This window comes from Salmo salar, chromosome ssa18 (assembly GCF_905237065.1).
Source record: "Salmo salar chromosome ssa18, Ssal_v3.1, whole genome shotgun sequence".
NCBI classification, from domain to species: Eukaryota; Metazoa; Chordata; class Actinopteri; order Salmoniformes; family Salmonidae; genus Salmo; species Salmo salar.
In genome coordinates this window covers 32,927,337-32,954,165 of record NC_059459.1, presented here as the reverse complement: position 1 = coordinate 32,954,165, position 26,829 = coordinate 32,927,337, and the positions used below count along the sequence as shown (strand labels likewise).

General features: G+C 44.5%; 1 protein-coding gene across 2 annotated transcripts in view; it reads right to left on the bottom strand.

The window, feature by feature from the left end:
• The window catches only part of LOC106560274 (lysosomal cobalamin transport escort protein LMBD1), a 311,650-nt gene that overhangs the window by 152,301 nt on the left and 132,520 nt on the right, over positions 1-26,829 (bottom strand). The window contains exons 6-8 of one of the 2 annotated variants that reach the window (XM_045701049.1): positions 12,402-12,490; positions 896-948; positions 685-705 (exon numbers count right to left, since the gene is read on the bottom strand). In XM_045701049.1, coding sequence (XP_045557005.1) covers positions 685-705; positions 896-948; positions 12,402-12,490 — 163 coding nt within the window. Of the gene's footprint in view, positions 1-684; positions 706-874; positions 949-12,401; positions 12,491-26,829 lie in introns of both variants that reach the window. The other variant, XM_045701048.1, reaches the window with a different exon arrangement.

Sequence of the window (26,829 nt, the reverse complement as noted above, 5' to 3'; positions counted from 1 at the left end):
TAGTAGTGGTAGAAGCGGTAGTAGTGGTAGTAGCAGCAGCAATAGTAGTAGTAGCAGTGGTAGTAGTAGCAGTACTAGAAGTAGTAGTAGAAGTAGTGGTAGCAGTAGTAGTAGTAGTAGTAGTAGCGGTAGTAGTAGTAGTAGCAGCAATAGTAGTAGTAGCAGTAGTAGTAGTAGTAGTAGTTGTAGTAGTAGTAGCAGTAGTAGAAGTAGCAGCAGTAGTAGTAGTAGTAGTAGCAGTAGTGGTAGTAGTAGTAGTAGAAGCGGTAGTAGTAGTGGTAGTGGTAGTAGTGGTACTGTAGTGGTAGTGGTAGTAGTAGTAGTAGTAGCAGTAGTAGTAGTAGTAGTAGTAGTAGTAGCAGGGGTAGTAGTAGTAGTAGAAATACTGATGTGTGCTAAATATTTCACTTCAAAACTGTACCCTTTCCAATCCTGTGTAGTTCAGTTGGTTAGAATGTGGCGTTAGTAACACCAAGGTCATGGGTTTCAGCCTACATACATGACTGAACAGACAGGGAGGTCATGTCCCTTTAAGCCACTGGACCGGTAACACTTGGAACCTTTCCCTTTTGAAGATTAGATTATTTTATGTGTGGTTACGGCCCTCTCGAGCCACATGCAAATCAATGAAGTGACAGCGGCCATCAGCCATCCGTCGAAGGTCCCTGGTCCCCACTCACTCACCCTGTAAGTGATCACTGCCAGGACACACACAATGTAAGTGATCAAAACACACACACACACACACACACACACACACACACACACACACACACACACACACACACACACACACACACACACACACACACACACACACACACACACACACACACACACACACACACACACACACACACACACACACACACACCGTGTAAGTGATCACTGCCAGCATGCCAATCAAGGTCAAGGAGCTGATGGAGAAAGACAGGGCTGGTACACCATCTGTAGGGGAGGGAGAGGGAGAGATAGAGAGAAAGGGAGAAAGAGAAAGAGAAGCAAGAGAGAAAGGGAGAGATAGAGAGAAAGGGAGGGAGAGGGAGAGGGAAAGGGAGAAAGAGAAGCAAGAGAGATAAAGGGAGAGAGAGAGAGAAAGAGAGAGAGAGAAGGGAAGGTGAGAGAGAAGGGAGGGTGAGAGAGAGAGAGAGAGAGAGAGAGAGAGAGAGAGAGAGGGCACAAAAAAACATTGTAAGTAGATGCCAAACAGTGTGAGCATGTTCTATTCTGTTCTCTTCCTGTAACTGTAACTGAAATGATAAAGGGACACTTGAGGGGATATTTCAATCAGCTGAAAGAGGTGCCTGTTTCAGATCATGTACATGTTCGATTTGTTTCCATTCGTTCCCCCATTTCATCTCTGGTTCAAGGGTTGTCACAGAAAGGTCACAGATATTTTTGGCCTCGAAACAAACTTTTTCCGTACATCAGGAAAAATACATTTAGAAAATGAAAAAGGACATTTAGAACAGACTAATATCATTTCAAATGCAAAAGAGTGTATTATATGAAACAGGACATAAAGAAAGCACTAATATTATCGCAGTATATTATTTCAGAGTTCAGCATATTAACAAAAGTGTACTTTACCATTTGTAAAGAACATTTAAAATGGATGTTCTTTAGGATTTTAGGCTGGGTATCTGTAAAGCACTTTGTGACAACTGCTGATGTAAAAAGAGCCTTATGAACTACATTTGATTGATTATAATTTGATTGATGTTGAGAAAAGTCTAATACTATTTTCGATCCTAAACAATCCAACGCCTGGCTCTCTGTCCTGTTGATTAGCTTGATGTGTGTCACCTTTGATGGAGAAGAAGAAAGGCCATTTGATGAGAAGGGAAGGGGGGAGAAGGTGGCCGGGGCTACCCGTCAGGGGTGAGGGACAGTGGGTGTCAGTCAGACCAGCTGTCAGGGATGGAGCCAGAAGACCCAGAAGACAGAACGATTGATGGGGAGAGTGATCGCCTCTCTCCCATGATAGGATCCCAACTGTCAGGGAAGAGAGGGCTGAAAGCAGCCCCAATGTTGGCAACTCATGGTTCCCCCTGCTTCTTGCCACAGTTCCCCCTGTGGCCCTCAGAAGCAGGCATAAGCCCTGAGGTGCCTAGCAGCAGACCTGGGATGAAATACTATCTGAAATGGTTTTATTTTATTTAGCCTTAAAATAAATCAAATAAACCCTGACAACCTGGATTGCTAGATAGCCAGGGTTTGTAGTCTTGTGACTATTGTGATGGTTCTAAAGGTTGCCCGTAATTGTTACTCTTCGTGCTGGTTCACCCTGGTTCTCTGTACTGTTCCACCATAACCTGGGTTCAAATATATTTGTAATACTTTAGCTGGGCTTAATTGAGCTTGCCTGGCACAACGGAACTGATGTAGAAGTCCCAAAAGTGCAAACCCTGCCCATCTGGCACTCCAGGCAGGCTAAAACAAACACTCAAATTATTGGAAATGATTTCAAATAGTATTTGAACCCAGGTATGCCCAGTGGAGTCGAGATCACCTGTCATGTTGAGCCTAGATATTACAGTATCCTGCTGCCTACCAGGCTGCTCAATCATTCTACTTCAAAACACAAACACCTATTTCCTCCGGAGCAGTCATTTGATCATCAAAAACAACAAACTCCCCTTTATTTATTGATGACATCCCCAACATAGACGCTGCATTTCCGTTTGTCGCAAACCACTTTTGTAGGCTAGGACTTTCCAGGACACAGACACAGGAGGAAAATGGATATAAATGAAATACTTGCGCTTAATTGTCGTGTGGGCATAACGGGGAAAAGAACAAACGCGTTTGAAGTCTGAAAGCCTGAAATGAGCATTACCATTTGAATAGGTGTTTTCCTTTGTGATCTCCCCCAGCTTTTGTTAAGTGTCTGAGCTTGGTAAGTACGAGAGACAATACGCTGGGCAGGTTCTGCAGAGGACAGCATCAGTGAAGTCCCCGCACAAAGAGACAGACCGGGGGATGCTATGTCTGCTGCCTCTGTCTGCTGCCTCTGTCGGCTTTGGGTTTATTAAATCAGATTTTTCAGGGGATTAGACAGAGAGAATACAGTCTATTACCAGGCGTGGTGCTCCACATCAGACGAAGAAGAAAACTAGGTTCCATAGACATGGAGAGAAGGCAAACCTCCACCACTCTCAGCATCAGCAGAAGAAAGCTAGGTTCCATAGACATGGAGAGAAGGCAAACCTCCACCACTCTCAGCATCAGCAGAAGAAAGCTAGGTTCCATAGACATGGAGAGAAGGCAAACCTCCACCACTCTCAGCATCAGCAGAAGAAAGCTAGGTTCCATAGACATGGAGAGAAGGCAAACCTCCACCACTCAGCATCAGCAGAAGAAAGCTAGGTTCCATAGACATGGAGAGAAGGCAAACCTCCACCACTCTCAGCATCAGCAGAAGAAAGCTAGGTTCCATAGACATGGAGAGAAGGCAAACCTCCACCACTCTCAGCATCAGCAGAAGAAAGCTAGGTTCCATAGACATGGAGAGAAGGCAAACCTCCACCACTCTCAGCATCAGCAGAAGAAAGCTAGGTTCCATAGACATGGAGAGAAGGCAAACCTCCACCACTCTCAGCATCAGCAGAAGAAAGCTAGGTTCCATAGACATGGAGAGAAGGCAAACCTCCACCACTCTCAGCATCAGCAGAAGAAAGCTAGGTTCCATAGACATGGAGAGAAGGCAAACCTCCACCACTCTCAGCATCAGCAGAAGAAAGCTAGGTTCCATAGACATGGAGAGAAGGTAAACCTCCACCACTCTCAGCATCAGCAGAAGAAAGCTAGGTTCCATAGACATGGAGAGAAGGCAAACCTCCACCACTCTCAGCATCAGCAGAAGAAAGCTAGGTTCCATAGACATGGAGAGAAGGCAAACCTCCACCACTCTCAGCATCAGCAGAAGAAAGCTAGGTTCCATAGACATGGAGAGAAGGCAAACCTCCACCACTCTCAGCATCAGCAGAAGAAAGCTAGGTTCCATAGACATGGAGAGAAGGCAAACCTCCACCACTCTCAGCATCAGCAGAAGAAAGCTAGGTTCCATAGACATGGAGAGAAGGCAAACCTCCACCACTCTCAGCATCAGCAGAAGAAAGCTAGGTTCCATAGACATGGAGAGAAGGCAAACCTCCACCACTCTCAGCATCAGCAGAAGAAAGCTAGGTTCCATAGACATGGAGAGAAGGTAAACCTCCACCACTCTCAGCATCAGCAGAAGAAAACTAGGTTCCATAGACATGGAGAGAAGGCAAACCTCCACCACTCTCAGCATCAGCAGAAGAAAGCTAGGTTCCATAGACATGGAGAGAAGGCAAACCTCCACCACTCTCAGCATCAGCAGAAGAAAGCTAGGTTTCATAGTCAAGGAGAGAAGGCAAACCTCCACCACTCTCAGCATCAGCAGAAGAAAGCTAGGTTTCATAGTCAAGGAGAGAAGGCAAACCTCCACCACTCTCAGCATCAGCAGAAGAAAGCTAGGTTTCATAGTCAAGGAGAGAAGGCAAACCTCCACCACTCTCAGCAGCACCATTGGGGGCTATCGCCATTTTAAAGTAGTCCATTTTCTTATTATTATTCTTCATTGGCAGTTTGTAAACAAACTGAAAATATGCATACCACCACCTACTGTGCTGGACTGTGTAGTCTGAACAGACATACATCTATAAAGCTTTTAATGCCCATGCAAAACAGGCTTTGTGGAAAATGTACCTTCTATCCAACTCTGCAGGAATCTCTAAGTGCAGGAATGAGATCAGGAACCCCTTATCTCCTAGTGCATATAGCCTAGCCCCTTCAGGCTCTGTGTACACCGAGGAGAGGGGCCTTCCTACCTTCCACCGATGCAGTGAGGAGAAGTGTTTATTAAAACAGCTGCTTCAGCCCCAGCACTCCCAGACAGCACTCGGCTGCGTCTCCTCCCTGTCTGTAGCAGAGATGGAATCATGCAGATATGGACACGCACACTAAGCTGCAACTGGATTAGTAGGCATGCAGATGGTGGTAAGTGGTGGATGTAGAGAGAGAGAGAGACACACACACACACACTGGTGGAAGTGGATGTAGAGCAAAGGTGAGAAGCTGTCTGAGACATGTTGGTGTAAGACCTGGGGGGGTCTGTCTGTTCAAATAGCTGGTGAGCCATGGAAAAATACTGTTGTTATGCCCCTTATGGTTCAAGCACAAGATATTTATCGAACTGTACATGGATAGTAGTAGATATCCAAGCAATCCTGTCATACAGTACAGCGAGGTGTTTACAGCGTGTTTAAAGGGTGAATATGGAACAGGGGTCAAAGAGAATAAAACCATTCACCAGTGACCACAGTATTGTTTTAATCATGTGTCATTACTATTACTGTTGGCTACTGGGGGAAGGGGGGGGGGGAGCTGGTGAGTTGTTCCCTGATAATATGTTTCATATATTTCCTTTAATCTAAAGGACAGCCTTCTTCCACTGCTTCTCAGTATCAAAAGGCTAAACACCCAGATATTGCTGAACATTGACAACAAGCTTTAAAATATTTAGTGATCAGAAGACAATATTGTCTTAAAAAACAGCTGCACTTTCTTCCAATGCTTCTCAACAGTCTGAGTCACTAACTATTGTTGAACACAGAAACTGCCGACAGGCATAAAAACTCTTCAGTGTGGCATCACTTGTTCAGCCTTCCATCCTGGTATTGGTCTTATTAAATGGGTCTGCTTCTCCAGTCTCTTGATCTGGTCAGCAGGAGGGCTAAGGAAAGGGGAAGGGGGGACCTACTCAGATGCACAACTGAATGCATTCAACCAAAATGTGTCTTTTGCATTTAACCCAACCCCTCTGAATCAGACAGGTGAGGGGGGGCTGTTTTGGGACAGTCCCAAATTGCATCCTATTCCCTACAGTTGAAGTTGGAAGTTTACATACACTTAGGTTGGAGTCATTAAAACTCATTTTTCAACCACTCCACAAACTTCTTGTTAACAAACTATAGTTTTGGCAAGTCGGTCAGGACATCTACTTTGTGCATGACACAAGTGATTTCTCCAACAATTGTTTACAGACAGATTATTTCACCGTATCACAATTCCAGTGGGTCAGAAGTTTACATACACTAAGTTGACTGTGCCTTTAAACAGCTTGGAAAATTCCAGAAAATTATGTGATGGCTTTAGAAGCTTCTGATAGGCTAATTGACATAATTTGAGTCAATTGGAGGTGTACCTGTGGATGTATTTCAAGGCCTAACTTCAAACTCAGTGCCTCTTTGCTTGACATCATGGGAAAATCAAAAGACATCAGCCAAGACCTCAGACAAAAAATTGCAGACCTCCACAAGTCTGGTTCATCCTTGGGAGCAATTTCCAAACACCTGAAGGTACCACATTCATCTGTACAAACAAAAGTATGCAAGTATAAACACCATGGGACCACGCAGCCGTCATACCGCTCAGGAAGGAGACGCGTTCTGTCTCCTAGAGATGAACGTACTTTGGTGCAAAAAGTGCAAATCGATCCCAGAACAACAGCAAAGGAGCTTGTGAAGATGCTGGAGGAAACAGGTACAAAAGTATCTATATCCACAGTAAAATGAGTCCCATATCGACATAACATGAAAGGCTGCTCAGCAAGGAAGAAGCCAGTGGTCCAAAACCGCCATAAAAAAGCCAGACTACGGTTTGCAACTGCACATGGGGACGAAGTTTGTACTTTTTGGAGAAATGTCCTCTAGTCTGATGAAACAAAAATAGAACTGTTTGGCCATAATGACCATCATTATGTTTGGAGGAAAAAGGGGGAGGCTTGCAAGCCGAAGAACACCATCCCAACCGTGAAGCACGGGGGTGGAAGCATCATGTTGTGGGGGTGCTTTGCTGCAGGAGGGACTGGTGCACTTCACAAAATAGATGGCATCATGAGGGAGGAAAAGTATGTGGATATATTAAAGCAACATCTCAAGACATCAGTCAGGAAGTTAAAGCTTCGTCGCAAATGGTTCTTCCAAATGGACAATGACCCCAAGCATACTTCCAAAGTTGTGGCAAAATGGCTTAAGGAACACAAAGTCAAGGTATTGGAGTGGCCATCACAAAGCCCTGACTTCAAACCTATAGAACATTTGTGGGCAGAATTGAAAAAGTGTGTGTGAGCAAGGAGGCCTATAAACCTGACTCAGTTACACCAGCTCTGTCAAAAGGAATGGGTCAAAATTCACCCAACTTATTGTGGGAAGGTTGTGGAAGGCTACCTGAAACGTTTGACCCAAGTTAAACAATTTAAAGGCAATGCTATCAAATACTAATTGAGTGTATGTAAACTTCTGACCCACTGGGAATGTGATGAAAGAAATAAAAGCTGAAATAAATAATTCTCTCTACTATTATTCTGACATTTCACTTTCTTAAAATAAAGTGGTCATCATAACTGACCTAAGACAGGGAATTTTTACTAGGATTAAATGTCAGGAATTGTGAAAAACTGAGTTTAAATGTTTTTGGCAAAGGTGTATGTAAACTTCCGACTTCAACTGTATATAGTGCACTACTTTTAACCAGGACCCATGCCATTTGAGATGCAGTCTTGTTTTGTCTATGCCATATATCCAATCCAGCCAGACTGAAACCTTCCCCTACACAACTGAAAACTACCGTAGCCTCACTACTGATAGGAACACGGATGCTTTTGCCTTACAGGCTTTTTTATGCTTTTCCAAAACGAAACAGAAATTCATTCAACGGACCCTGAGAGACGAGACCCAGCCAGAAAAATAAAATAGCTCAAATTGAACTGATCATTCATTTAAATGGAATGAACCACTGACTGATCATTCAAATAATTAATAATTTCATGGAAGTGAACCGCTGAGGATAGAATGTTTTGCAAGCATGAAAGACACAGACGGCTTCTGTTCGTGTGTGTAACCAGTCACCATAACACCCTGAATCTCTGGGGTGCATTTGACCCCATTTAGTTGATGTGAAACAGAAAGCCCTTCGGGGTAGACATTATGCACTGGGACACGCCACGATCAGAGCAGTGGGCCAGGGAACCGGTGGTTGTGTGTGTCTGTGGTTGTGTGTGTGTTCCCTGGCCCAGTGCTCTGATCCAGGGAACACACCTGGAAGGTAATGAAGCATAAGGTGTTGATTGTGAAAAACAAGGCCATTTTAATACCCACTAAGAGGGTGGTGCTAGCAAAACCAGGGTCTTGATTGACTATTGGTAAGATAGGGGCGGCAGGTAGCCTAGTGGTTAGAGCGTTGGGCCAGTAACCGAAAGGTTGCTAGATCGAATTCCTGAACTGACAAGGTAAAAATCTGTCATTATGGCTCTGAACAAGGAAGTTAACCCACTGTTCCTAGACCGTCATTGTAAATAAGAATTTGTTCTTAACTGACTTGCCTAGTTAAATAAGGTTAAATAAAAAATAGAAAGAGGGTGTGCTAGCAAAGCCAGGGTCGTGGGTGACTATTGTAAGAGGGTGTGCTAGCAAAGCCAGGGTCGTGGGTGACTATTGGTAGGAGGGTGGAGCTAGCAAAGCCAAGGTCGTGGGTGACTATTGGTAGGAGGGTGGAGCTAGCAAAGCCAAGGTCGTGGGTGACTATTGGTAGGAGGGTGGAGCTAGCAAAGCCAGGGTCGTGGGTGACTATTGGTAAGAGGGGTGTGCTAGCAAAGCCAGGGTCGTGGTGACTTTTGGTAAGAGGGGTGTGCTAGCAAAGCCAGGGTCGTGGTGACTATTGGTAAGAGGGTGGTGGTAGCAAAACCAGGGTCGTGGGTAACTATTGGTAAGAGAGTGGTGATGGCTAAGCCAGGGTTGTGGTGACTTTTGGTAAAAGGGTGGTGCTAGCAAAGCCAGGGTTGTAGGTCCAATCCCATATATGAAATCATTATACACTCATTATACTCTAACTGGCTTTTGTTAGGAATGTAAAAATAGGCTAGGTGGTTTCGCAAAAACACTTTTAATAAGCACCTGCTAAATTACATATATCCTTTACATTTTGGGTGGTTTAAAATGAATTCTAATGTCTCCAGTATGGTTGCGAGGCTGTGAGAGAGAAGACTGGGTGTGGGACCAGGATATGAGAGTCTGCGACAGCCTTAACACCCCTCAGAGGAGAGGACAGTAGCTCTCTGCCACACAGTCACTCAAGGCTATCATTGGATTACTGTGGAGTCTCTCTCTCTCTCAAAGACTTGGAGGGGAAGGAGGGAAGAGGAAGGAGAGTGTGTCTATCCACTTTGGGAAATGCAGGGAGAGATAAATTACCACCCTGACTGATCCTCTCAGAGAAACAGAGGGAAGAATGGTTGACTGGAGAGCATGCCCTTGAGCGTATTAAAACCACACACAGATGACTGGCGTTAGAGAAGAAAGTGACATTCAGAGACCAGGTCTAGAAAAGATTGGAACCAATAGTCAATCTTCACTGCACAAAATAGGAACCAACCCATGTCCCAGATGCAGAAGTCAAGCCCTGCTTCAACCTACTAGCCCTGCTTCAACCTACTAGCCCTGCTTCAACCTACTAGCCCTGCTTCAACCTACTAGCCCTGCTTCAACCTACTAGCCCTGCTTCAACCTACTAGCCCTGCTTCAACCTACAAGCCCTGCAAGAAAGCACAAGCAATTCCAGGCAGCTATTCTGCGTCCCAAATGGCACCCTATTCCCTACATAGTGCACTACTTTTGACAAGGGCCCAGAAGGGTAATAGGGAGCAATTTGGGATGTAGCCAAGTCGCTGAGGGGATTTCTACACTGGCATGCCTCATTGCACCATTGTGGATAATGTAATGGCCACCCCATTTGAGCTGCAGTCGCAGCAGTTTGTGGCCTAAATTAGCGGTTTGCTGGGCCGGGGTCGGGAGGCTGACTTAGTGAGGAGTGTCTCCCCCTTGCTCAATTAACCTCCCATCTGGAGTAGGAGAGAGAGAGGAGAGAGAGGGGGAATTAGCGGAGGGATGATCCTGCCTTAATGTTGTATGCGTCCCAAATTGCACCCTATTCACTATACTGTACATTACACTAATTTTTAAACAGGGCACTGGTCAAAAGTAGTGCACTATGAAGGGAATAGGGTGCCATTTGGGGGACAGACGCTTCCTCCTGAGCAACACTGAAATTTCCCCACAGGAAGGGAGGCTGCAGTAGAAGATCAATAGCCCTGAGGAAGGGGTTGGGCATGGTGAGAGGAGTCAGGAAGGGTGAGGAAAGCATTGGAGGGAGGAGAGAGGTGGGACGAGAGTCAGGAAGTGTGAGAAAAGTGTTGGAGAGAGGAGAGAGGTGGGAGGACAGTCAGGAAGGGTGAGGAAAGGGTCAGAGGGAATTTAGGGGTAGGAGGGGTATCAGAAGGGGTGGGGAGGGGTAGAAGAGGCAGCCAGGGCCAGGATCTGACTGCAGGCCACAGTGGAAGAGTGTGACAGATGGGTTGACTTCCCCCCCTGATCCCCAGATGCCCCGGAGCAGAGCCCCGGAGAGCCTCCTGATTCCTCTCTTGGAGCGGTGCCCAACATGACCCCGGCTGCTGCCTCTTCATGCTCTGCTCCAACTGTAAACCCACCATTAAAGGCCAACTTATTCATTCACCTAGTTGGCTATAAAGCTGGCTCTGTCACGACTATCTGTAAGCCCAAGATTTAACAAGTACAGTGTACACAGGCATTAGGTCCTCTATACAGTGTACACAGGCATTAGGTCCTATATACAGTGTACACAGGCATTAGGTCCTACATACAGTGTACACAGGCATTAGGTCCTACATACAGTGTACACAGGCATTAGGTCCTATATACAGTGTACACAGGCATTAGGTCCTACATACAGTGTACACAGGCATTAGGTCCTACATACAGTGTACACAGGCATTAGGTCCTACATACAGTGTACACAGGCATTAGGTCCTACATACAGTGTACACAGGCATTAGGTCCTACATACAGTGTACACAGGCATTAGGTCCTACATACAGTGTACACAGGCATTAGGTCCTACATACAGTGTACACAGGCATTAGGTCCTACATACAGTGTACACAGGCATTAGGTCCTATATACAGTGTACACAGGCATTAGGTCCTATATACAGTGTACACAGGCATTAGGTCCTACATACAGTGTACACAGGCATTAGGTCCTATATACAGTGTACACAGGCATTAGGTCCTATATACAGTGTACACAGGCATTAGGTCCTACATACAGTGTACACAGGCATTAGGTCCTATATACAGTGTACACAGGCATTAGGTCCTACATACAGTGTACACAGGCATTAGGTCCTATATACAGTGTAGATAGACATTCACATGGACCCACACACAGACAGCAGACATATGAGGATCATAGGGGACCACTCAACTTGGACTGGCACATTCAAATGCAAGTCACGTTAGGAGAAATAGAAATATATTTATATATATACGTATGAACTGCTATAGAGGGAAGGGGTCATACTGGTCACAGTTCTGCAGTGAAGAGAAAACCGTCTTTCTTGAGTGACACATCAAAGCAAGGGAGGCTTTCTCCCTTTTTTTCCGGGAGACAGATGGTTGCGAGTGGCACAATGAGGATGGTTGACATTGACGAGGGAAAATGTTGCCTCTGCCAAGTCCACACGTCACCTCAGTATGCAGCCTTGTGTCAGCCATCCATCCATCCATCCATCGCTCTGTCTGGCCCATACAGCTTTTCAATAGCAGCACTAAATGGAAATTCATTACCAACCACACTGAGACAGAGTGATGGAGTGAGTGATGTGGTGGGTCATTCACGAGGGCTATCTGATCAAAGGACTGTGTGTGTAAGCCACATTGGACCATTAGTGAGGTGGTAACACACCTGTCTGTCAATGGTTTATAAATAGTTAATATGTAGTTTATAAATCACGTAAACAGGTCAAACTTTGTTAGAAATTGTGTAATTGTCGTTTTGGTACAACTTTTAAACCATACCTAAATGTAAAGTGTTATTTAAAGCATACCTTACTGTAAAGTGTTATTTAAAGCGTACCTTACGGTAAAGTGTTATTTAAAGCGTACCTTACGGTAAAGTGCTATTTAAAGTGTACCTTACGGTAAAGTGCTATTTAAAGCGTACCTTACGGTAAAGTGCTATTTAAAGCGTACCTTACGGTAAAGTGCTATTTAAAGCGTACCTTACGGTAAAGTGCTATTTAAAGCGTACCTTACTGTAAAGTGTTATTTAAAGCGTACCTTACTGTAAAGTGATATTTAAAGCGTACCTTACTGTAAAGTGATATTTAAAGCGTACCTTACTGTAAAGTATTATTTAAAGCGTACCTTACTGTAAAGTGATATTTAAAGCGTACCTTACTGTAAAGTGTTATTTAAAGCTTACCTTACTGTAAAGTGTGACCAGTCAGACAATACTTACGGTTGTTCCCCAGCTCCTCAAACAGATACTGCATCTTCTCCCACTGGGTACCATTCTGATTAGGTGGGGCTTCAAGAGGAACAAAGGCCCTGCAAAAAATACTATTCATTAAAACCATTGGCTTTATTAGAAGTAAAATATGATATAGCCTGGTCCCAGATCTGATCAAAGTTGGCTATACAGCACAAACAGATCTGGGACCAGGCGAGTTAAAATAAGCCCAACTGTGAAATGCAGGTTAGAATATGTGATAGCCTACTTTGTAAAGTAAATGTATTAGAGAAGCCATGACTTTGGATATCTCCAGTGCATTTCTTAATGGAAACACAATGTTTTGATTACGTCCCTTGATAATAATTGCTTCTATCAACAGCCGTCAGCATCATCAGTAGTGCAAAACAACTTTTAGTTTCCCATACACTATTTACATAAAGTTGTCCCTGCTAGACAAGTTTATTTACCTAGCATTGAAGGGAATGTATTCAGGGAACTCTCTTCACTGTCAGAATGTCTAAAAATCCCCCCCAGTCTGAGCCGAGAGACTAGCTAACACCTGCCACTGAAACCAACAGGATGGAGTGAAATATTGAAATATTCATGTTTTTGTATTGAAAGCCTTCTTCAGGGTTGATGACAAAGTTCATTTACTGTAGCATTTCTTTTGGACCCGCAATTAAATGGATCAAGGTGTGCATTTTGTTGGACTAAAATAGACATTCCCAAACTCTGACTAGAGATGGAATGTATTCCTGGGAATGGCTTTAACTGTTATTTATTAAGGAAAACAACAGCATTAATCCAACTACACATTGGCAGAAGGTTTAGTAGCAGCAACAGCATCAATGACTATTGGTAGAGGGTTTAGTAGCAGCAACAGCATCAATGACTATTGGTAGAGGGTTTAGTAGTGGCAACAACATCAATGACTATTGGTAGAGGGTTTAGTAGTGGCAACAACATCAATGACTATTGGTAGAGGGTTTAGTAGCAGCAACAGCATCAATGACTATTGGTAGAGGGTTTAGTAGTGGCAACAACATCAATGACTATTGGTAGAGGGTTTAGTAGTGGCAACAACATCAATGACTATTGGTAGAGGGTTTAGTAGTGGCAACAACATCAATGACTATTGGTAGAGGGTTTAGTAGTGGCAACAACATCAATGACTATTGGTAGAGGGTTTAGTAGTGGCAACAACATCAATGACTATTGGTAGAGGGTTTAGTAGCAGCAACAGCATCAATGACTATTGGTAGAGGGTTTAGTAGCAGCAACAACATCAATGACTATTGGTAGAGGGTTTAGTAGTGGCAACAGCATCAATGACTATTGATAGAGGGTTTAGTAGCAGCAACAGCATCAATGACTATTGGTAGAGGGTTTAGTAGTGGCAACAACATCAATGACTATTGGTAGAGGGTTTAGTAGTGGCAACAGCATCAATGACTATTGGTAGAGGGTTTAGTAGCGGCAAAAACATCAATGACTATTGGTAGAGGGTTTAGTAGCAGCAACAGCATCAATGACTATTGATAGAGGGTTTAGTAGTGGCAACAACATCAATGACAATTGGTAGAGGGTTTAGTAGCAGCAACAGCATCAATGACTATTGATAGAGGGTTTAGTAGTGGCAACAACATCAATGACAATTGGTAGAGGGTTTAGTAGCAGCAACAGCATCAATGACAATTGGTAGAGGGTTTAGTAGCAGCAACAGCATCAATGACTATTGGTAGAGGGTTTAGTAGCGGCAACAACATCAATGACTATTGGTAGAGGGTTTAGTAGTGGCAACAACATCAATGACTATTGATAGAGGGTTTAGTATTGGCAACAACATCAATGACTATTGGTAGAGGGTTTAGTAGTGGCAACAACATCAATGACTATTGGAAGAGGGTTTAGTAGTGGCAACAGCATCAATAAATATTGGCAGAGGGTTTAGTAGTGGCAACAACATCAATGACTATTGGTAGAGTGTTTAGTAGTGACAACAACATCAATGACTATTGGCAGAGGGTTTAGTAGCAGCAACAACATCATTAATTATTGGTAGAGGGTTTAGTAGCAGCAACAGCATCAATGACTATTGGTAGAGGGTTTAGTAGCGGCAACAACATCAATGACTATTGGTAGAGGGTTTAGTAGCAGCAACAGCATCAATGACTATTGGTAGAGGGTTTAGTAGTGGCAACAACATCAATGACTATTGGTAGAGGGTTTAGTAGCAGCAACAACATCAATGACTATTGGTAGAGGGTTTAGTAGTGGCAACAACATCAATGACTATTGGTAGAGGGTTTAGTAGTGGCAACAGCATCAATAACTATTGGTAGAGGGTTTAGTAGTGGCAACAGCATCAATAACTATTGGTAGAGGGTTTAGTAGTGGCAACAGCATCAATAACTATTGGCAGAGGGTTTAGTAGTGGCAACAACATCAATGACTATTGGTAGAGGGTTTAGTAGTGGCAACAACATCAATGACTATTGGTAGAGGGTTTAGTAGTGGCAACAACATCAATGACTATTGGTAGAGGGTTTAGTAGTGGCAACAACATCAATGACTATACTCTAAAGCATGAGGCTCAACTATTTCCACCTGCATGTAAGTGCTGGTCATGGCTCACATCAACAGCATCCTCCCGGACACCCTGGACCCACTCCAATTTGCATACCGCCCCAACAGATGACGCAATCTCAATCGCACTCCACACTGCCCATCCTCGCCTGGACAAAAGGAACACCTATGTGAGAATGCTGTTCATTGACTACAGCTCAGCGTTCAACACCATAGTGCCCTCAAAGCTCATCACTAAGCTGACTCTAGGACTAAACACCTCCCTCTGCAACTGGATCCTGGACTTCCTGACGGGCCGCCCCCAGGTGGTAAGAGTAAGCAACAACACGTCTGCCACGCTGATCCTTAACACTGGGGTGTGTACTTAGTCCCCTCCTGCATTCCCTGTTCACCCACGACTGTGTGGCCAAACACAACTCCAACACCATCATTAAGTTTTCTGACGACACAACAGTAGAATGGCTGATCACCGACAACGATGAGACGGCCTATAGGGAGGAGGTCAGAGAGAACTGGCAGTGTGGTGCCAGGACAAAAACCTCTCCCTCAATGTGAGCAAGACAAAGGAGCTGATCGTGGACTACGGGAAAAGAAGGACCGAACACACCCCCATTAACATCAACAGGGCTGAAGTGGAGCGGGTCGCGAGTTTCAAGTTCCTTTGGTGTCCACATCACCAACAAACTATCATGGTCCAAACACACCAAGACAGTCGTGAAGAGGGCACGACAAAACCTTTTCCCCTCAGGAGACTGAAAAGATTTAGCATGGGTCCCCATATCCTCAAAAGGTTCTACAGCTGCACCGTGGAAACATCCTGACCGGTTGCATCACCGCCTGGTATGGCAACTGCTCAGCATCTGAACGTAAGGCGCTACAGAGGGTAGTGCGAACAGCCCAGTACATCACTGGGGCCAAGCTTCCTGCCATCCAGGACCTATATAATAGGCGAGATCAGAGGAAAGCCCATAAAATTGTCAGAGACTCCAGTCACACACGTTATAGACTGTTTTCTCTGCTACCGCACGGCAAGCGGTACCAGAACGCCAAGTCTAGGACTAAAAGGCTCCTCAACATCTTCTACTGCTGAACAATTAATAAAATCACTACTGGACAATTTACATTGATCCCCCCACCCTCTCCCTCCCTTTTTGTACACTGCTGCTACTCGCTGTTTACTATATTTGCATAGTCACTTCACCCCCACCTACATGTACAAATTACCTCAACTAGCCTGTACCCCCACACACTGACTCGGTACCGGTGCCCCCTGTTTATAGCCTCGTTATTGTTATTCTTATTGTGTTACTTTTTACTATTACGTTTTACTTTAGTCTACTTGCTAAATATTTTCTTAACTCTTCTTGAACTGCACTGTTGGTTAAGGGCTTGTAAGTAAGCATTTCACGGTAAAGTCTACACTTGTATTCGGCGCATGTGACAAATAAAGTTTGATTTGATTTGAAACACATGCTTTGTTTAATGCCAGTGGCAGGTCATTTTTGATTATCCTGGAGATTTTATGACATCATTACATTTTACATGTATTTATTGTTGTTGTAAAAAAAATATTGCTTATTTAATTTAATTAAAGCCAAACTTATTAGAATGATTCACCATCCTGGTTTTAGCGGTAACGTGGTTGGTTATGGCATGAATTTTGACAGCAGAAACACAGCCTATCTAGCCATGATGCACACTGCCCATATGAACATGGAACAACACTAATGTGGAACAACAGTAATGTGTAGAGTAGACGAATATGGAACAACAATAATGTGTAGAGTAGATTAATATGGAACAACAGTAATGTGTAGAGTAGATTAATATGGAACAACAGTAATGTGTAGAGTAGACGAATATGGAACAACAATAATGTGTAGAGTAGATTAATATGGAACAACAGTAATGTGTAGAGTAGATTAATATGGAACAACAGTAATGTGTAGAGTAGACGAATATGGAACAACAATAATGTGTAGAGTAGATTAATATGGAACAACAGTAATGTGTAGAGTAGATTAATATGGAACAACAGTAATGTGTAGAGTAGATTAATATGGAACAACAGTAATGTGTAGAGTAGATTAATATGGAACAACAGTAATGTGTAGAGTAGATTAATATGGAACTACAGTAATGTGTAGATTAGCCTAATGTGGAATAACAGTAATGTGTAGAGTAGACGAATATGGAACAACAGTAATGTGTAGATTAGCCTAATGTGGAACAACAGTAATGTGTAGATTAGCCTAATGTGGAACAACAGTAATGTGTAGAGTAGACGAATATGGAACAACAGTAATGTGTAGATTAGCCTAATGTGGAACAACAGTAATGTATGGAGTAGCCTAATGTGGAACAACAGTAATGTGTAGAGTAGACTAATATGGAACAACAGTAATGTGTAGATTAGCCTAATGTGGAACAACAGTAATGTGTTGATTTGCCTAATGTGGAACAACAGTAATGTGTAGATTAGCCTAATGTGTAATAACAGTAATGTGTAGACTAGACCAATGTAGAACAGTAATGTGTAGATTAGCCTAATGTGGAACAACAGTAATGTGTAGATTAGCCTAATGTGGAACAACAGTAATGTGTAGATTAGCCTAATGTGGAACAACAGTAATGTGTAGATTAGCCTAATGTGGAACAACAGTAATGTGTAGATTAGCCTAATGTGGAACAACAGTAATGTGTAGATTAGCCTAATGTGGAACAACAGTAATGTGTAGATTAGCCTAATGTGGAACAACAGTAATGTGTAGACTAGACCAATGTAGAACAGTAATGTGTAGATTAGCCTAATGTGGAACAACAGTAATGTGTAACAGTAATGGAATGACTTGGTTTCCTCTATCGTAATCGCTCCTCTTTCACACCTGCAGCCAAACTAGCCCTGATTCAGATGACCATCCTACCCATGCTAGATTACGGAGACGTAATTTATAGATCAGCAGGTAAGGGTGCTCTGGAGCGGCTAGATGTTCTTTACCATTTGGCCATCAGATTTGCCACCAATGCTCCTTATAGGACACATCACTGCACTCTATACTCCTCTGTGAACTGGTCATCTCTGTATGCCCGTCGCAAGACCCACTGGTTGGCGCTTATTTATAAAACCCTCTTAGGCCTCACTCCCCCCTATCTGAGATATCTACTGCAGCCCTCATCCTCCACATACAACACCCATTCTGCCAGTCACATTCTGTTAAAGGTCCCCAAAGCACACACATCCCTGGGTCGCTCCTCTTTTCAGTTCGCTGCAGCTAGCGACTGGAACAAGCTGCAACAAACACACAAACTGGACAGTTTTATCTTAATCTCTTAATTCAAAGACTCAATCATGGACACTCTTACTGACACTTGTGGCTGTTTTGTGTGATGTACTGTTGGCTCTTCCTTCTTGCCTTTGTGCTGTTATCTGTGTCCAATAATGTTTGTACCATGTTTTGTGCTGCTACCATGTTGTGCTGCTGCCATGTTGTTGTCATGCTGTGTTGTCATGTGATGCTGTCATGCTATGTTGTTGTCTTAGGTCTCTCTTTATGTAGTGTTGTCTCTCTTGTCGTGATGTGTGTTTTGTCCTCTATATATATATATATATATATCTTTTTATCGCAGCCCCTGTCCCCGCAGGAGGCCATGTGCCATTTAGTAGGCCGTCATTGTAAATAAAAATTAGTTCTTAACTGACTTACCTAGTTAAATAAAGGTAAAATAAAAATATATATGTATGTTATCTATGTATTGTAGGTAGGCCTACATTATGTTAGCCATGCAGCTCCTGTTTTGGACGTGTGTAAAACCCCCTCCATGTGTCCATGCCATCATGAAGAGCATCATGAAAGGAGAGAAGAACTTCTGGGAATACCGGTGAACCTCGTATACACAAGTTATTTGCCTGTAACAATTCCTTGTTTCCCATTTGATATGTTGAAAACCCAAGCCCTCTGTAGGCTACCCTTACCCTAGGCCTACTATAATGAAAGCTCATTTAAAACATGTTAGGCTAAACCAGGGCTGGATTCAGAAATAAATATTGGCAATATTTTACTTGAAGCCTGCAGGTATAATGCTTTTTAACTTGTTATAAGCACGTATGAGCCTTTATAATGTCTAATAATAAAGTGTATAATATGTTGTCTCTATGGATCAACATTTCGACTACGAAACAACATGCTGAATGTAGACCACCCTATTAAAGAACAATCACCTCAAAAGCCCAAGTTTAAAGAATCAGCAGCAGTTGAAAGGTCAATAGTCATTTTAAGAGTTTTGAGTCATGCCTAGCCCTCTAGCCCAGTCACGACAGGCTGCAAACAAAAGACTGTGTTCAAGCAGCAAAGCCCTTGAAGGAACAGTCACCCAAACAGTGGCCTGATGCCTCCCTGTATCACACAGAGAGGAGAGGAGATGAGTGGAGTGGAGTGGAAAGGAAAGCAAAGGAGAGGCAGAGCAAGATAAAAGCCATCATGTCGCCTCGCATCAAGAGACCTGAACAACAGTCCCCCGGTACAAAGAGGTACAAAGGGCTGACGGTTCAAAAAGGTAAAATAGACACCAAATTGCTTCTGTCCAAAGAATCCCAAAGAGTCCAAACTTTTCAACTTGAAATGAACCATGTGGTCTCGTCCTAGGCTGAGTCTCAAATGTCAACATGTTGTCTAAGGTCCATAGGGCTCTGGTAAAAAGTAGTGCATTATGTAGGGAATAGGGTGCCATTTAGGATGACACGATTCTATCCACCCACCGTCGAATCCAGGCAGCGTCCTCTATAGGATCAGAGTGGCATTTAATGGTTGAATGAACATTACATTACATGACCTGAACAGCAAGCATGTTACTGTGGTGGTGGCTAGGAGAAATCCATTATGTTTATGCTGCACAGGCACAGTTCAACACAGAGTAAACTGGAGGTTAAATGGGACATGGTTTCCACTGTGTATCGCTATAGATTTAAGCATCAAGTCATCTTTGAGACACTTAATCACGACATGGACAGTTCACAATGGCTTTATCTGAGACTGAGTGGGGGTGGGGATGGGAGCTGAGGATGGGTGCTGGGGGTGGGGATGGGAGCTGAGGACGGGTGCTGGGTGGGGGGGGTGGGAGATGAGGATGGGTGCTGGGGATGGAGATGGGAGCTGAGGATGGGTGCTGGGGGTGGGGGATGGGAGATGAGGATGGGTGCTGGGGGGGATGGGAGATGAGGATGGGTGCTGGGTGCTGGGGGTGGGGATGGGAGCTGAGGATGGGTGCTGGGGGTGGGGATGGGAGCTGAGGATGGGTGCTGGGGGGGATGAGGATGGGTGCTGGGGGTGAGGATGGGTGCTGGGGGTGGGAGCTGAGGATGGGTGCTGGGGAGGGGGGTGGGAGATGAGGATGGGTGCTGGGGATGGAGATGGGAGCTGAGGATGGGTGCTGGGGGGGAATGGGAGATGAGGATGCGTGCTGGGGGGGATGGGAGATGAGGATGGGTGCTGGGGGTGGGGATGGGTGCTGGGGTTGGGGATGGGAGCTGAGGATGGGTGCTGGGGGAGTGGATGGGTGCTGGTGTGGGGGGCAGGGGATGGTTGGGAGCTGGGAATGGGGTGGGGATGTCAGCTGGGGTGTGAGCTGGGAACTCAGTCAGATGTCCCTCCACATAAGGTTAAGCATCTTGGGTCAGTAACTATAGCAGAGAGCATCTTGGGTCACTAACTATAGCAGAGAGCATCTTGGGTCACTAACTATAGCAGAGAGCATCTTGGGTCACTAACTATAGCAGAGAGCATCTTGGGTCAGTAACTATAACAGAGGGCATCTTGGGTCAGTAACTATAGCAGAGAGCATCTTGGGTCAGTAACTATAGCAGAGAGCATCTTGGGTCACTAACTATAGCAGAGAGCATCTTGGGTCACTAACTATAGCAGAGAGCATCTTGGGTCACTAACTATAGCAGAGAGCATCTTGGGTCACTAACTATAGCAGAGAGCATCTTGGGTCACTAACTATAGCAGAGAGCATCTTGGGTCACTAACTATAGCAGAGAGCATCTTGGGTCACTAACTATAGCAGAGGGCATCTTGGGTCACTAACTATAGCAGAGAGCATCTTGGGTCACTAACTATAGCAGAGAGCATCTTGGGTCACTAACTATAGCAGAGAGCATCTTGGGTCAGTAACTATAGCAGAGAGCATCTTGGGTCACTAACTATAGCAGAGAGCATCTTGGGTCACTAACTATAGCAGAGAGCATCTTGGGTCACTAACTATAGCAGAGAGCATCTTGGGTCACTAACTATAGCAGAGAGCATCTTGGGTCACTAACTATAGCAGAGGGCATCTTGGGTCACTAACTATAGCAGAGAGCATCTTGGGTCAGTAACTATAGCAGAGAGCATCTTGGGTCACTAACTATAGCAGAGAGCATCTTGGGTCACTAACTATAGCAGAGAGCATCTTGGGTCACTAACTATAGCAGAGAGCATCTTGGGTCAGTAACTATAGCAGAGAGCATCTTGGGTCACTAACTATAGCAGAGGGCATCTTGACTCAGTAACTATAGCAGAGAGCATCTTGGGTCACTAACTATAGCAGAGAGCATATTGGGTAACTAACTATAGCAGAGAGCATCTTGGGTCACTAACTATAGCAGAGAGCATCTTGGGTCACTAACTATAGCAGAGAGCATCTTGGGTAACTAACTATAGCAGAGAGCATCTTGGGTCACTAACTATAGCAGAGAGCATCTTGGGTCACTAACTATAGCAGAGAGCATCTTGGGTCACTAACTATAGCAGAGAGCATCTTGGGTCAGTAACTATAGCAGAGAGCATCTTGGGTCAGTAACTATAGCAGAGAGCATCTTGGGTCACTAACTATAGCAGAGAGCATCTTGGGTCACTAACTACAGCAGAGAGCATCTTGGGTCAGTAACTATAACAGAGGGCATCTTGGGTCAGTAACTATAGCAGAGAGCATCTTGGGTCAGTAACTATAGCAGAGAGCATCTTGGGTCAGTAACTATAGCAGAGAGCATCTTGGGTCAGTAACTATAGCAGAGAGCATCTTGGGTCACTAACTATAGCAGAGAGCATCTTGGGTCACTAACTATAGCAGAGAGCATCTTGGGTCACTAACTATAGCAGAGAGCATCTTGGGTCACTAACTATAGCAGAGAGCATCTTGGGTCACTAACTATAGCAGAGAGCATCTTGGGTCACTAACTATAGCAGAGAGCATCTTGGGTCACTAACTATAGCAGAGAGCATCTTGGGTCACTAACTATAGCAGAGAGCATCTTGGGTCAGTAACTATAGCAGAGAGCATCTTGGGTCACTAACTATAGCAGAGGGCATCTTGGGTCACTAACTATAGCAGAGAGCATCTTGGGTCACTAACTATAGCAGAGAGCATCTTGGGTCACTAACTATAGCAGAGAGCATCTTGGGTCAGTAACTATAGCAGAGAGCATCTTGGGTCACTAACTATAGCAGAGAGCATCTTGGGTCACTAACTATAGCAGAGAGCATCTTGGGTCACTAACTATAGCAGAGAGCATCTTGGGTCACTAACTATAGCAGAGAGCATCTTGGGTCACTAACTATAGCAGAGGGCATCTTGGGTCACTAACTATAGCAGAGAGCATCTTGGGTCAGTAACTATAGCAGAGAGCATCTTGGGTCACTAACTATAGCAGAGAGCATCTTGGGTCACTAACTATAGCAGAGAGCATCTTGGGTCACTAACTATAGCAGAGAGCATCTTGGGTCACTAACTATAGCAGAGAGCATCTTGGGTCACTAACTATAGCAGAGGGCATCTTGGCTCAGTAACTATAGCAGAGAGCATCTTGGGTCACTAACTATAGCAGAGAGCATCTTGGGTCACTAACTATAGCAGAGAGCATCTTGGGTCACTAACTATAGCAGAGAGCATCTTGGGTCACTAACTATAGCAGAGAGCATCTTGGGTCACTAACTATAGCAGAGAGCATCTTGGGTCAGTAACTATAGCAGAGAGCATCTTGGGTCAGTAACTATAGCAGAGAGCATCTTGGGTCACTAACTATAGCAGAGAGCATCTTGGGTCACTAACTATAGCAGAGAGCATCTTGGGTCACTAACTACAGCAGAGAGCATCTTGGGTCAGTAACTATAACAGAGGGCATCTTGGGTCAGTAACTATAGCAGAGAGCATCTTGGGTCAGTAACTATAGCAGAGAGCATCTTGGGTCAGTAACTATAGCAGAGAGCATCTTGGGTCAGTAACTATAGCAGAGAGCATCTTGGGTCAGTAACTATAGCAGAGAGCATCTTGGGTCACTAACTATAGCAGAGAGCATCTTGGGTCACTAACTATAGCAGAGAGCATCTTGGGTCACTAACTATAGCAGAGAGCATCTTGGGTCACTAACTATAGCAGAGAGCATCTTGGGTCACTAACTATAGCAGAGAGCATCTTGGGTCAGTAACTATAGCAGAGAGCATCTTGGGTCACTAACTATAGCAGAGGGCATCTTGGGTCACTAACTATAGCAGAGAGCATCTTGGGTCACTAACTATAGCAGAGAGCATCTTGGGTCACTAACTATAGCAGAGAGCATCTTGGGTCACTAACTATAGCAGAGGGCATCTTGGGTCACTAACTATAGCAGAGAGCATCTTGGGTCAGTAACTATAGCAGAGAGCATCTTGGGTCACTAACTATAGCCGAGAGCATCTTGGGTCAGTAACTATAGCAGAGAGCATCTTGGGTCAGTAACTATAGCAGAGAGCATCTTGGGTCACTAACTATAGCAGAGAGCATCTTGGGTCACTAACTATAGCAGAGAGCATCTTGGGTCAGTAACTATAGCAGAGAGCATCTTGGGTCAGTAACTATAGCAGAGAGCATCTTGGGTCAGTAACTATAGCAGAGAGCATCTTGGGTCAGTAACTATAGCTGAGAGCATCTTGGGTCAGTAACTATAGCAGAGAGCATCTTGGGTCAGTAACTATAGCAGAGGGCATCTTGGGTCACTAACTATAGCAGAGAGCATCTTGGGTCACTAACTATAGCAGAGGGCATCTTGGGTCAGTAACTATAGCAGAGGGCATCTTGGGTCAGTAACTATAGCAGAGGGCATCTTGGGTCAGTAACTATAGCAGAGAGCATCTTGGGTCAGTAACTATAGCAGAGGGCATCTTGGGTCAGTAACTATAGCAGAGGGCATCTTGGGTCACTAACTATAGGAGAGGGCATCTTGGGTCAGTAACTATAGCAGAGGGCATCTTGGGTCAGTAACTATAGCAGAGAGCATCTTGGGTCAGTAACTATAGCAGAGAGCATCTTGGGTCAGTAACTATAGCAGAGAGCATCTTGGGTCACTAACTATAGCAGAGAGCATCTTGGGTCACTAACTATAGCAGAGAGCATCTTGGGTCACTAACTATAGCAGAGAGCATCTTGGGTCAGTAACTATAGCAGAGAGCATCTTGGGTCAGTAACTATAGCAGAGGGCATCTTGGGTCAGTAACTATAGCAGAGGGCATCTTGGGTCAGTAACTATAGCAGAGGGCATCTTGGGTCAGTAACTATAGCAGAGGGCATCTTGGGTCACTAACTATAGCAGAGGGCATCTTGGGTCACTAACTATAGCAGAGGGCATCTTGGGTCACTAACTATAGCAGAGAGCATCTTGGGTCAGTAACTATAGCAGAGGGCATCTTGGGTCAGTAACTATAGCAGAGAGCATCTTGGGTCAGTAACTATAGCAGAGAGCATCTTGGGTCACTAACTATAGCAGAGAGCATCTTGGGTCACTAACTATAGCAGAGAGCATCTTGGGTCACTAACTATAGCAGAGAGCATCTTGGGTCACTAACTATAGCAGAGAGCATCTTGGGTCAGTAACTATAGCAGAGAGCATCTTGGGTCAGTAACTATAGCAGAGAGCATCTTGGGTCAGTAACTATAGCAGAGAGCATCTTGGGTCACTAACTATAGCAGAGAGCATCTTGGGTCACTAACTATAGCAGAGAGCATCTTGGGTCACTAACTATAGCAGAGGGCATCTTGGGTCACTAACTATAGCAGAGGGCATCTTGGGTCAGTAACTATAGCAGAGAGCATCTTGGGTCACTAACTATAGCAGAGAGCATCTTGGGTCACTAACTATAGCAGAGAGCATCTTGGGTCACTAACTATAGCAGAGAGCATCTTGGGTCACTAACTATAGCAGAGAGCATCTTGGGTCACTAACTATAGCAGAGGGCATCTTGGCTCAGTAACAATAGCAGAGAGCATCTTGGGTCACTAACTATAGCAGAGAGCATCTTGGGTCACTAACTATAGCAGAGAGCATCTTGGGTCACTAACTATAGCAGAGAGAATCTTGGGTCACTAACTATAGCAGAGAGCATCTTGGGTCACTAACTATAGCAGAGAGCATCTTGGGTCACTAACTATAGCAGAGAGCATCTTGGGTCAGTAACTATAGCAGAGAGCATCTTGGGTCACTAACTATAGCAGAGGGCATCTTGGGTCACTAACTATAGCAGAGAGCATCTTGGGTCACTAACTATAGCAGAGGGCATCTTGGGTCAGTAACTATAGCAGAGGGCATCTTGGGTCAGTAACTATAGCAGAGGGCATCTTGGGTCAGTAACTATAGCAGAGAGCATCTTGGGTCAGTAACTATAGCAGAGGGCATCTTGGGTCAGTAACTATAGCAGAGGGCATCTTGGGTCACTAACTATAGGAGAGGGCATCTTGGGTCAGTAACTATAGCAGAGGGCATCTTGGGTCAGTAACTATAGCAGAGAGCATCTTGGGTCAGTAACTATAGCAGAGAGCATCTTGGGTCAGTAACTATAGCAGAGAGCATCTTGGGTCACTAACTATAGCAGAGAGCATCTTGGGTCACTAACTATAGCAGAGAGCATCTTGGGTCACTAACTATAGCAGAGAGCATCTTGGGTCAGTAACTATAGCAGAGAGCATCTTGGGTCAGTAAGAATAGCAGAGGGCATCTTGGGTCAGTAACTATAGCAGAGGGCATCTTGGGTCAGTAACTATAGCAGAGGGCATCTTGGGTCAGTAACTATAGCAGAGGGCATCTTGGGTCACTAACTATAGCAGAGGGCATCTTGGGTCACTAACTATAGCAGAGGGCATCTTGGGTCACTAACTATAGCAGAGAGCATCTTGGGTCACTAACTATAGCAGAGGGCATCTTGGGTCACTAACTATAGCAGAGGGCATCTTGGGTCACTAACTATAGCAGAGAGCATCTTGGGTCAGTAACTATAGCAGAGAGCATCTTGGGTCACTAACTATAGCAGAGAGCATCTTGGGTCACTAACTATAGCAGAGAGCATCTTGGGTCACTAACTATAGCAGAGAGCATCTTGGGTCAGTAACTATAGCAGAGAGCATCTTGGGTCAGTAACTATAGCAGAGAGCATCTTGGGTCAGTAACTATAGCAGAGAGCATCTTGGGTCACTAACTATAGCAGAGAGCATCTTGGGTCACTAACTATAGCAGAGAGCATCTTGGGTCACTAACTATAGCAGAGGGCATCTTGGGTCACTAACTATAGCAGAGGGCATCTTGGGTCAGTAACTATAGCAGAGAGCATCTTGGGTCACTAACTATAGCAGAGAGCATCTTGGGTCACTAACTATAGCAGAGAGCATCTTGGGTCACTAACTATAGCAGAGAGCATCTTGGGTCACTAACTATAGCAGAGAGCATCTTGGGTCACTAACTATAGCAGAGGGCATCTTGGCTCAGTAACAATAGCAGAGAGCATCTTGGGTCACTAACTATAGCAGAGAGCATCTTGGGTCACTAACTATAGCAGAGAGCATCTTGGGT